This window comes from Zingiber officinale, chromosome 10B, assembly GCF_018446385.1.
Source record: "Zingiber officinale cultivar Zhangliang chromosome 10B, Zo_v1.1, whole genome shotgun sequence".
Lineage (NCBI taxonomy): Eukaryota > Viridiplantae > Streptophyta > Magnoliopsida > Zingiberales > Zingiberaceae > Zingiber > Zingiber officinale.
Genome location: NC_056005.1, coordinates 71,225,226 through 71,237,602, shown reverse-complemented (window position 1 = coordinate 71,237,602; position 12,377 = coordinate 71,225,226). Strand labels below are relative to the sequence as shown.

The following is a 12,377-nucleotide window of genomic DNA, read 5'->3' as shown; positions in this document are numbered from 1 at the left end:
ATACTTTGGTAATTTTATAAAGTTACCTATTAACATCAGTCGTAAAAGGATTCATACAGTCGATCCCACCTAGTAAGAAAAAGTTTGGATGTTATTATTGTACCTACTAGCATCAGTAAAAAAAAAATTAGAATATTGATTAGTATATATTATTATTTGTTTAGAGTTTTTACTACCGAGGTATACCCCCTTAAAATTATACTATTTTAATTTTTGAGTAATATCTATTTTTAAAATTAAAAAAAATAAATTTTTACATCTGGACTAATTGTTTTAAACCTTTTTCAGTCTAATTTTGGATTAAATTTTGGTAGACTTGTTGAACCAATAGCACTGCCGAATTGTAAGAAGAGAGAGAGCGCAAAAAAAAAACGCCGTTTCAAGTTCATTGGATGCTGTCATGTTGGTAAATTTGCGGCGAATCTAATTAGCCCCCGCTTGTCTGCCGCTCAATCCGGCTTGTTACAGATTAAGAGAATTTAATCCACAAGATTGAAACTTTCATCCTTTACAAAAGGAGTGAGTTGCAGAATTCGTCCTTTACAAAAGGAGTGAGTCGCGAATCGCATGCGAGTCGGCCGAAGGCTGCAGAATCTGTCCTTTTGGCGGCCGAGCAGGGGATGAGCCGCACGCCGATCATTTTCTGGTTCTTTCTTTTTCGGAAGGGAGGAGAAGATAGTGAGCGAGGAGGAAAAGGGTAAAGGGAGGGCGAAGATTTCCATCTTCTAAATTGTTTTTATCGATTTTTGTTTTCGTTATTTCGTTGATTATACAAGCAGAAGGTCCAGGTGGCGTCGGCTTGTCCGGTGCGCGGACACGAAAGCGCGGGCGCGCAGACGGCAGGTCAATTGCCGGCCACTTGATTTTTGACGAAGATCGAACGGTGGGCGGGCGATCCGGTGGTTTCCTCCTCTTCGATCGACGCGTCCTCGTTTGCCCCATCCCACGAGGGGGATTTCTCCAGGTAGAGGAATTAAATGCCCTCGGATCTCGCCCTCCACCACAATTCAGTTCGTTTCTCGTCAATCTTCTCACTGTAGCCATCTCCCTTTTCGAAGTGATTGCTTGTGGTTTTTCATCTTGCGTCTCGCGTACGCCGCCGACGATATAGTGAAGAAAGTTATGTTTTTTCCTTTCGAGGGAGCCTTTTGTGCGAAATTTCCGGCATTTCATCGACGCCCGGGACCTTTGCAGCTTGCTTTGCGGAGGTTCGAGGGGCTCATCGCCTTTTCCTCAACGATTACCCTACTTGCTTCAAAATAGGTTGTTTCTTGGTTGATGCAGTTAAATTGGTTCAAGATGAGCTAAAACAAGTAATCTTCCTCATGCATAAGGATTAGCTCTCTGGTTTTCTATCTTTAATTTGAGTTCAATGAACTTGATGATTTGTTGGGGGAGGTATAAGAACTTCTCCATTGTTGCTACTTCTATTGTTACTGACCATTGATCTTCCTTTCTCTTTATCCATGGATTGTGTTTGAAAATTTCTGAGGTTATTTTGAATTGTCATAATTGTTTTTTAAGTAAATAGATCGCTGAGATGTATGAGGTATTGGATGCTTCTTTTCCACTCTAGGGACCGATGAGTTTTAACCCCACCTTGTTTCCTCTCATGTTTGTCAGATAAACTTCATTCTTCCTCCACTGATGTAATCCAGTAGTTACTCTTACTCATTTGATTGTTTAGTCTTGTTGGCTAATGTTGTCATGATCATCTAAATTGCATTCACATTTCGTATCAGTTTTTTAATCCATATTTTGTTGGTTCCTTGCACTGCTAAATTTTGAACAGCTGATTATGACATAATGCTTGTTGATTGTTGAACAAAGAATAAGTTTGTATCTCTAGAAATGTTTCTGAAATAACTTCCCCATGGATATTTCAGTGTTGTGCTTCTTGATAGATATTGATAAAAAAAACAATTGGATATAGGGGCGGTTGTTTTATTAGTTTGTTTTGACCATAAAATACTAGAGTGCTATCTGTTGTGATAAACTTGATTGTGTCCTGCCGTAGATCTAATAATTGCAGTTGTTTCTCTACTACCAATGATGGCTCTGGTTTTATTGATTCATTAGTCAAACTTAACATCCTATAGACATTAGCACCTGTGAATGCAAGTTATGAAATTTCTGTATGTTTGATGGATGAATGTTTATGCTCTGCATACAATGAAAGGGGAAGGATAAGATGTTTGATAACTGATTTCCATCAGAAAATGATTTATAGATTGACACAATGACCTCAAATGCATTATAATAATCTATGCTTATATCTCATGACCAACTTGAATGTTTGCTAGGTGCTTAATATAGGGTGACCTTCAATTTGTTACCCTCAGTTGTCTTGTTTACCTGAAAAAGATATGGTGTATGGTGGTAATTTTCTAAAATTGATTAAAAAAAAATCTTAATACACACTTTTATTAGAATAATTTGGCACATATATATACAACTTTACTTGTAAAGAAAAAAAAAGAAATAATTGATCATAAAAATTAGGCATGTAGGCCACAATCTGTCAATTACCAAAAAGAACAAGAAAAACAAATAATAACCATGAAAAAATTAGCTAGAGAGGAAAACAAATGACAAAAATAAATTAAATCGATATTTTAAATTAGAGTGATTTTAACAAATCAACCTTCTAAAAATGAGTGATTTGCTAAATCACTCCCCTCATGATGGAATTGAAATGTTTGTTATTCCTAGCTTATTTACCATATTTTCAAATGATGTAGTAGTAAACAATCTGTTCCTTGGTTGGAACGTATATCATGCGGACAATCCTTTTATCATTTTTTTTCTTAATGAAATGATGTTTCACTTCTAGGAGAGTCATTAGGGATCTTCAATTCTTCCCGTAATCTCCTGAGTCATATCCTCGCGCAATCTCATATGCAAGTGCTTGAAATTTACCTTTGCATTGTTTCAAGCCACTAGTTTCTTACTTCTCCAAGTCCTCTTATCCCTAGTAGCAAATCTCTACAGTTGATTGGAAAACCTTGAATTGGCTCTATATTCTCCTATGGTGGTCCCAATCTCTTTCTTAGGTATGATCAAATTTATTACAATGAGAGCACCTCAGAGGCAAATTGGATTTTTGATCTCTAATAGGTGACACTATTTTTTGAACAAATGCAATGTTGTTTATGAGTTTGTCTTTCTTAGAGATCTCGTGGAAGTGCCCCATAGATTTCGTTCTTAGAGATTAATGTGCGCCTACTTGCTTTACGTCACACTTTTGCAAAGGGTTCACCATTAGGGGTCTTTTGCCTAGTGAGACCAATTAGAAACTCATATAAATGTTCCTTTTCTAGTTGTCTTTTAAGCTGCATATTGTCCTTTAAATACGTCAATCTACCTCGTAGTGCATTTCCAGCTCCTGCCAAAGTGTCTGCAATGCATTATAATATTCGGTGCTATATACTTGTGCTTATTTTTTATTTGGAAGATTTGTGAGTCATTTTCGAAATTTGAATAATTCTTCCTCACTGGATCCCAGATTGTTTTAGGAGTTTGAAGAAATTGTAGGATCTGTTCTGTGCGATCCGGGGAGGGGGGGAGGTGAATATTGATTTGTCTTCTTTCTTTTCGTTTCAGTATTCCTTCGATCTATCAGAGTTAGTCGTTGCAGAATATAATAAAAACAATAAAGAACGAAAAGAGACATGCGGATTTACTTGGTTCCCAACCCCAAGATCAGTACGTCCAAGGCCGAAGTATGGAAGGCGCCCGTCCACTAGATCTTCTTTCCAGAACTTTTTCGGAGGTGGAGAAACAACTTTCAAATTAATAACACAAGAACAAATAGAATGAACTAAAGTATAACTTGTGAATACAAACAAACTTAGTCGTCAATCGATCCAGAAGTCCTAAGTGCATCACACTCCTCCTAGTGCTTCCTCGGTCGGATGACCAGAGCCTTGTCTTTTTTTGAGCGTAGAGTCGGAGAGTCGAAGAGTAGAGAATTGTTGTTCTTGAACGTAGAGCCTTCGTCTCCTTTTATAGGGATTAGATCTTTATCTAGATTAACTCTTATCTGGATCCAGCCTTATCTTTATCCATATCATCTGACTTATCCTTATCCTCATCCACATCATAAAGTTGAATCTAATCTTTTTCCACATCAGCTTCCATGTCAACCTGTCATGTCAACATCTCTAACAACTTAGCAATCTAGTCAACCTAACCAGTTGGTCGATCGGATCAATTTTTCGGTCAACTGAACCAAGCCAAGTCACCGATCCGAGTCCGAACTCGAACTCGGTCAATCGAACTCAATCAGTCTACCAATCCTTGGGATCGGTCTACCAAACTGCTAGTTCAGTTGATCGAATCGGTTTGGGTATGGTTCAACCTGAGTCAAGTCCTGTTCACCTCGGACTTAGTCTAGCTGTGTCCGATTACGTTTGTTTGCTCTCTGTTTTGCTTTCAGCTTCAGGTTCCTACAAAATAAATATACAAAACATAAGCAAGCAACTTAGCCTAATCCTATAAGTCTACCTGACCTACTAGGCTTACCTTTAGTTTAGGGTAAATTCCTCCAAGACTTTACCACCTAAGGTCTACACCTTAGGATTTCACCTTGCCAAGCCTTCAGTGCTCCAGATCCACTTAGACTTTTACTCTAGTTGACCTTGACCCTTAGGACTTTCCGCTAGATCTCCAATCCTCGACCTATCTAAACTTCCGACCCCTAGGACTTCCAGCCTGATGTCCCCTATTTACCAAGACTTTCTGGCCAATCCCTTTGACCAGGACTTCCTTTTCTAACCTTGAGTTAGTACTAGTTACTTAGTATACTGTTCACCTACCTAACCTCCAGTTAGGACTTTCCTTTGCCAAGCATCTGGTCAATGAACTGCTTGAACTTACTTTTACCTAACCTTAGTTAGGACTAGTCACTCGGTACACTTCTCTTCTGCATAACCTCGTTAGAACTTTCCCTTACCTAACCTTCAGTTAGGACTTCCATTGCTAGTCATTTGGTCCTAACTAGATTTTTTTACTTCCAAACATCAAGTCCTGAGATTAATCCTTGGTCAGATCTGACCAGACATAGGTACATTGTCAAATATCAAAATCCTAAAGGCTGATTGCACCAATAGGAACAAATTGGTATGACTTATATGTGGCTCCATTGAGTTAATCAACTATGCCATGATAAGAAAGTTATTGAACTCCCAATTTGATTTAATTCAGTCTTTTGTGCTTGGGCGCTGAACCTCACGGTGATGTAGCCAAGTTTCCCCCTCCCTCAAATTGCCAACAAGATGGACTAGGATTACTGAAGGGACTTGTGATTTGAGCGATGATCCTTCTCCCAAGGCTTATGCAACTACATAAAAACTGACTCGTTTGGATGTACTAGATGAAGTCATATCCTTATCCAAGTTGCTCTTAGAACTCATATTTAAAGAATAGAAATGTAAAAGGTAAAAGAGAGATGAAGACGAATTTTTGAGCAAATGAGTATGCTAGAATTGATTAAAAGGAACCTTCATACACATTTTTATTCCAATAATTTGCCTACAAAGAAAAAAGAAGAAATAATTGATCCTAAAAATTAGGCACACAAACCACAATCTAATTACCAAAAGCAATAAAAAAATGAAGGAACATGGAAAAAAGGAATCAACTAAAAGGAAAACAAATCAGCGAAATAAAGCTTTTTCGGTAAGGGAAACAAATCAATCTTTTGAAATTAGAGTGATTTGCTAAATCACTCTTAAATGTTGAGTATTCTAACATTTCATTCCTCCTTGTTGTCATAGATATGCAATTCATAACCAGTAGGGAAAGTGGAAACTTGGACTAACAAGATCTTAGGTAAGAATTCTTAATGAGATAATGGGCATAGAAGTTTGTATTAGAAGGGTATGTGTTTATCACCCACTATTGGTTAAAGAAGATGGCTACATCATTGTAAGATGGGAAATTTAGAATAAACACTATTCCTTGTTAAGTAGCATATCAAAAATTTATGCTGCATGAATATATAGGGTTTCTTTGTGTTGTTTTTCATGTCCTGTGCACAATTTCATTTGTACAACTTGATCGCTCTGGTTGTTGATTACTCAGTTGAATATATGCATGCATACGTGATGTGGGTTCATCCTCTTGGTGGTTGCTGTTAAATCTCTTTTGGGTGAATTTCCAGCCTAGGAATTTCCTGAGACAATTGCTTATAGCTATCATTTTCTTTTTACTTGCTTTTAAACTTCCATTATATCATAATAGCTATGTCCTAATTCTTACGTCGTAAAACTGGATATGCAGAAACTTTCCTGGAGTGTTAAAGTTCACAGTTTGATTCCAACCGCATGGAGATGGATGAAAGTGTGGGAAAAAGAGTAGTCAAAGGATTCAGAAGAGGAGCTGGCATTGTTTTCAGGGATAACAACCCAGAAGATAGTAAATCCCAGAACTGTAGTAGGGCTGGCTGCATCAGTAGAGTTTGTTCGAGTGTAGGTTCCTGCAGTGAGATCCCTGAGAAGCCTAATCATGTGAAAGCTTCTTTTCACGCCATTAGTGGCAAAGCAATAACTGGGAGCTCATCCAAACCATTCTTAGTTTCTAGTACCCGTAGATTCTTTCAGAAACAACCAAACCAAACACATCTACAGGAAATCACTGTTGCAGAAAGTAGCCATCGACAGAAAATTGATGATATCAATAACAACAATGAAGAGGTCCTGGTGGACAATCTATATTCTAATGGAGTAAAAGAAGTCACAGAGTCTGAACCAAAAGTGAGTAAGAGTCTTCAATGTGCAGTTCTGAAAGGCTTATCTACAGACATCCACGAGCCATCCAGTAACTGCAGTATCATGTCAAGTTCAAAGGTGCATAAGCAGATCAGTAGGCGACTAGTATCAGGTAACCAGGAAGCTTCCACAAGTTCGTTTGGCCCTCGCACTACTTTTGCATCTAGAAAAATCGCCCAAACTGATAAATCTTTTTCACACTGCCTTAATACTGGGGTCCCAAGGTGTGGTCTTAAAGGTCTAAGTTCCACATCGGCAACAGATGTTTTTCCTTCAGACTGTCCTTCCTCTGTTTCATCTAGTTCTAGGAGGGTTGACGTGATGGGGAAGAAACCATCTAAGGGAGAAAGTTCCGCTGCCAATAGGAGGATTTCAACTACAGAGACTTCAGTCCCAAGTATTTCAGTTCCCAGAATCATGAGTGATCCAGTTTCAAGAAGCACCAGAAATCGAATTACCACTTGTGATCGTGCATTTTCAGTAAGAACTCGAAGAACTTCTCAGGCAAGTGTAGAAGAGAGTGGCTGCACATACATACCAAGAGAGTCTGTTGCTACCCACGTTCAGCAGAGTAGAGCTTCTGTATCAGACCTATTACAGGAAAATTCAGGAGCATTTTCTATAGATTTTCCAGATGGTTTCAGTAATGCGTCTGGACAACCTAGTTCAAGAAGTCATGCCACACAAAGTAGGGAAGCTTCCCATTCTGAAGGTGGCACACATATCACCCATGTTTCTTTGGGCAATCAACTGGGCTACCGACACTTTAGTTTGGAAGGTGTCGCAGAGGTATCCTCCTTTACCTTAACCACTACATGATAGAAGGAATTAAGATTTTCAATTGACCTGAATGGAGAATCTTGATTCAACCATATTATTTTACTAATTTATTGTCTCTAATCCTTTAAAATGGAAGTTTCAGAAATCTGAAGTTTACTCTACTATGTGCACAGATTTTATTGGCACTGGAGCAGATCGAACAGGAGAGGGATTTAACTTATGAGGTAACCATATCTGTTTTTCAGGCCACAATTATGAAATAAGTAACTGAACAAGGCTTATATTCTTGCAGCAATTATTGGTTCTCCAGTCCAATTTACTGTTAGGAGCAATAAGGTTCCATGACCGACACAGAGACATGAGAATGAATATTGATAATATGTCCTACGAGGTAACAACTTGTCTCAAGATCCCATTTAACTATTCAATATCAGATCCTTGCTTACCCAATAATTTTTGCTGTATCGTCATGCTTGTTGAAAAATCGAGATAGTCTTCTCATTTGTTTGTCATCCTATTTAACTAGCAATTGAGATTTAAATTCTGTATTTCCCATGAAAAATAACCTTCTGTGTGAAGGTTGATAGGAAGTATCTATTTGACGGCATCCAATATAGAAGAAGATTCATAGAATCTGTCCCCAGACAGCGTCTTGCAGAAAATTTTAGATACATCTCCATGATGCACTTTACCCTGCATTCATAGAAAATGCATTTAAGATCCTTATAGGAACTAACAAACCCTTGTTCGACTATGAATTCGTGAATTTCATCTCTCATCTATTACATGTACTATGCCTGGAAAATAGGAACTGTTAGCCTTGGAGGAGAAAATGGGTAATGTCAGCACAGCTCTTAATGAAGATCAATTGTCAAAATGTCTGAAGAAAAGCATATATCCAAATGCCTACCTTGTTCCTGGAACAAGTGTTCATGGTAGCGATAATGATGACGTCAAGTGCAGCATATGTCAGGTACTTCATTATTTGCTATATGCTCCTTATTAATTTAAACATAAATTAGTAAGCTGATAATATTTTTGAAACTTATTTAATGGTTCATTTCAGTTTGTCAGCTACTTTTAAAATTTTGAGTGAAATGAGGTATAAAATTGTATATTTGTAAAGTTAATACAAAAAATGTAAATTATTGTGTCCAGGAATGAGTGTGTACTCTCGAATATGTGCATCTATCTTCAATTTGGAGGATAGAATTTTCACCTAGCTGACTCCCAATAGTTGTAAATACCATTGGTTGTAATTCTTTTTCCCACAGGAAGAATACATAATTGGAGATGAGGTAGGCAGATTGTGGTGCGAGCATCAGTATCATGTAGCTTGCATCCAGCATTGGCTCCGGCAGAAGAACTGGTGCCCCATCTGCAAGTCATCTGCCTCGCCATCTCAGGACTGAAACCGAGGCTTAAAACTTGTGTCACCCAACAAGTGTAGGAACTCAACAAGATGCTCAAAATGTGGAAACCCACTCTTCCAGTTTGATGGAAACCCTTGTAAATCCTTTTGCAAGTTAGAAGCAAGCCACTGGCTCTCAAGAATTCATGTTTAGGATAAAGATTGCAACTTTGTGCTGAAGCCCAATTGGATTGCTTTGTTTGCACTAATTTATGATGAAGTTCAATGATAGAATACCACTGGCATTAGTTTTGTTGCTGTTTGAAATGAAAATAAGTTTGGCAAAACCCTTCCAGCAAGCTTTTGCCCTTGTTGATGACTTCATTTTTTGCTTGTTGGATTTAAACAGAGAAAAGACACCAGTGGGTACAATTATTTGCACCAATAGAGCACATGCTGTCCTACAGCCTCATTCCACATGTTTCAATATATTTGCTCTGTTTTTTATTTTTTAGAAATTGGCATGTATTGCAAGTGTAATAATAGAAGTCCAAGTAAGGATTAGTGGAAGGCCAAATAGGTTGATGAGGACTAGATGCTTAGTATGAGAAAGTCCAAGTAAGTTGAGTGTTAGATAGTTGACACATGGAACCAACAAGGTCAGGGTTCTCGGAAGTATGATGTCTAAGCAGCTTAGGGAGATTAGATGCTAGATAAAGTGATAAAGTCTTGGAGGTGAGGAGTTTCTAGTCGTGGAAGACTTGGAAGTATGATTAGTCCTGGAGATGTGGAGTCCCACGACACACACGTAAGTCCTGTAAGGAGAGTCGAAAGGTTTTGAGATGTTAGTGGACGAATTTGGACTATACTCCCCGTGATTGGATTCCTAAAATGAAGATGAAGAGTGAAGCCAATGCAAAGGCAATAATGGCTTTCCTAAAATGAAGATGAAGAGTGAAGCCAATGCAAAGGCAATAATGGCTTTCCAAACTTCGATGCATTTGACTCAAATTTTCATTCTCATCGTGAAATTTTAAATTTTATTAAAAAGTAAATTTCATTTTGCACTTCTAGAATCTATGTACGCGCATAAAGCCCTATGAATTTATCCCAAGATCCTTGCCCTATGAATTTATTCCAAAGTTCTTGATGCTTTTGAAAGGACTTTTCGTCAAGTAAAAAAATAGAAAACTATGATCTATTAAGATATGCTCTCAAAGTCTTCATCAAATTTTTTTTTTTTATGATTATCAATGATGGATATTTATAAAGTCTTTAAGGACTTGTTTCAAATGATGATCTATTAATGGATTATAAGTTGTGGAGTAGGAGCTAGGTTGTTCAACCACATTAAACAACTTTGTTGGTGTGTGTCGATCGCTTAATTTTATTTTGTTCATTTTCATGTATCCACTATATTAATTTTGATTGTAGAATAAGTACAAAATTAAAATGATTAACTATTCACCTCCTTTAGAAACTCTTGATTCGACAAATGATATTAGGGCTTGGCCACTTTTGAATGACTAATCACTGAAGGAGTACTTGCTTTGCAAGAGGGTTATAATATTGTGAGGCCACTTTTTTTTATGGCACTAACTTCGCGTTTTGAAAAAATGGATATTGAATAGAATATTTCTTGTTGAATGACATGAAAATTAGTTTAGTGTAAGGAAAGTCTTGAGATGTTAGTGGACGAATTTGAACTATACTGTTGGGTTCCATAGCAAAATAAAATATTAAAATTAAATATTTCAAATTAAATAAAATATTACGGAAAAGAAATCCATCAAAGATCCATACAAATTCATATTACGTCATTGGTTTGAAAATAATATTACCTCTTGATGCGTAAAACTATTTTATGTATCTGGAGAGTCTGATCGATCTCAGTATGATCAGTACGTTCATGTCTCAAACGATATTCACACAAGTACTATCATCATCCATCTCATAGCACAATTGGACGATATATCATGCTTTTATATATATATATATATATAACTCTTAACTTGTAAGGTTATCTTATCTAAGATGCATTTCTCATCACCAAATCTTATCCAATAGGATTTTGTAAAACGTGATCAAGTCTTACCTAATAAGATTTATCTAATAACATGGTCAAATATTTATTTGAAAAACCTAAATAAATATTAGGTTAATCATTAATATAATCAGTTTAAGATTTAATTAGATTAACCTAATAATCCAATAAAATTCAATTAGATTAATTTAGAATTTTGATTATATTTCTAATAATTCATCGTTTAAATAAAGGCCATCATTAATATAACAAGATTAAAATCTAAAACTAAGTTCAGACTTAAAACTTAGACCAACTTTATTTTAGTCATATTAAAATAAACTTTTAGGATTATCTTATTAGATAAGATATATTCGTTGATCCGGTGGTAAGATAGGGTCCCGCCCCGCAGGAGGTCACCGCCACGTGGAAGGTCAAAGTCAAGGAGGTCAATGCCCCCAGGCTAGCGTCTGACCGGGCGACCCCATCAGCCGGTCGGACTAAAGAAGGGTCGATCCGACGTTATTACAGCTCGACCTCGCACCGAGCTTCCGACGCTTAAAGACTATCACCAAAGCAGGTGCCGACCGGCAAGTCATGTGTCGAGCAGTTGGACATGTGCCAAGCTGACATCCAGATCGACCACAGATCAGATCACGGTCAGCGAAGCGCAAACCTGACCCAGCAAACCCAGACAGTGGAAGTAGTCGAGCTACCACCCCGCTCGACCCAGACAGCGGAAATAGCCGAGCGGTCATCTGCTCGGCCCACTAGCAAACAAAAGCAAGATCGGCTGATATCCTCCTTGAGACCCATGCCATCAACAGGCAGCATGGTCGGCGGCATGATCAGGCAAAGATCAGGTAGAGAATCGTATGACGGAAGCTTCCACTGTCTTGTCAGGATATGCTCGGGCTGCTATGGTATGGTGTCAGGTATACTTTTCTGACACGAGGGAAAGCTTTGAGATGTGTGCACACCTCGAAGAGCATGCATGCGCACCCCTAGGATCCCTATATAAAGAACCCTGAGCTTCGATGAAGGTATGCTCATTCTACTGTAGCTACAGTTATGCTGCTACTTTCATTTCTTTGCTTGCTTGCTGCTTTCGCCGGAGGTCTGACTTGAGTGTCAGAGGACCATCGCTAGGGAACCACTCCCTAGCTCGATACTGACGCTTTTGTGGTTGCATGCTAGTCTCATCGGAGGTCCACGCACGGTTAATAGGAGCGTTACATCCCTAGCGTCCGTCACCTCGACTCTTGGGCAGGATCAAATTTGACACCGTTTGTAGGAACGCACTTGCATTCGAGCCAAGAGGATGGAAGAAGCTGGATGACTTCACATGGTGAGGCTCACTCAAGAGGAGCTCGCCATACTTGTACAATCGCGAGCAACAAATTAGTCGAGCAGCAGCAGCAAAGAGCGCTAGCCGATCGGCTGGCTCAACAAG

At 38.2% G+C, this 12,377-nt stretch overlaps 1 protein-coding gene across 5 annotated transcripts; it reads left to right on the top strand.

Moving 5' to 3' along the window:
* The first annotated feature begins 355 nt into the window (after window positions 1-355).
* Window positions 356-9,260, top strand: LOC122028813. Of its 5 annotated transcripts, XM_042587729.1 has the most exons (7): window positions 356-697; window positions 780-964; window positions 6,283-7,559; window positions 7,724-7,774; window positions 7,843-7,941; window positions 8,359-8,523; window positions 8,825-9,260. In XM_042587729.1, exons 3-7 carry the CDS (start codon window positions 6,327-6,329, stop codon window positions 8,960-8,962), a joined length of 1,686 nt encoding a protein of 561 aa, XP_042443663.1. In that variant the 5' UTR covers window positions 356-697; window positions 780-964; window positions 6,283-6,326; the 3' UTR covers window positions 8,963-9,260. The 5 variants fall into 5 exon arrangements, with proteins under 5 accessions (XP_042443663.1, XP_042443664.1, XP_042443666.1 ...); XM_042587730.1 differs by lacking the exon at window positions 356-697 and having other exon boundaries at window positions 735-964; XM_042587732.1 differs by lacking the exons at window positions 356-697; window positions 780-964 and adding an exon at window positions 999-1,313.
* The last annotated feature ends 3,117 nt before the right edge of the window (window positions 9,261-12,377 follow it).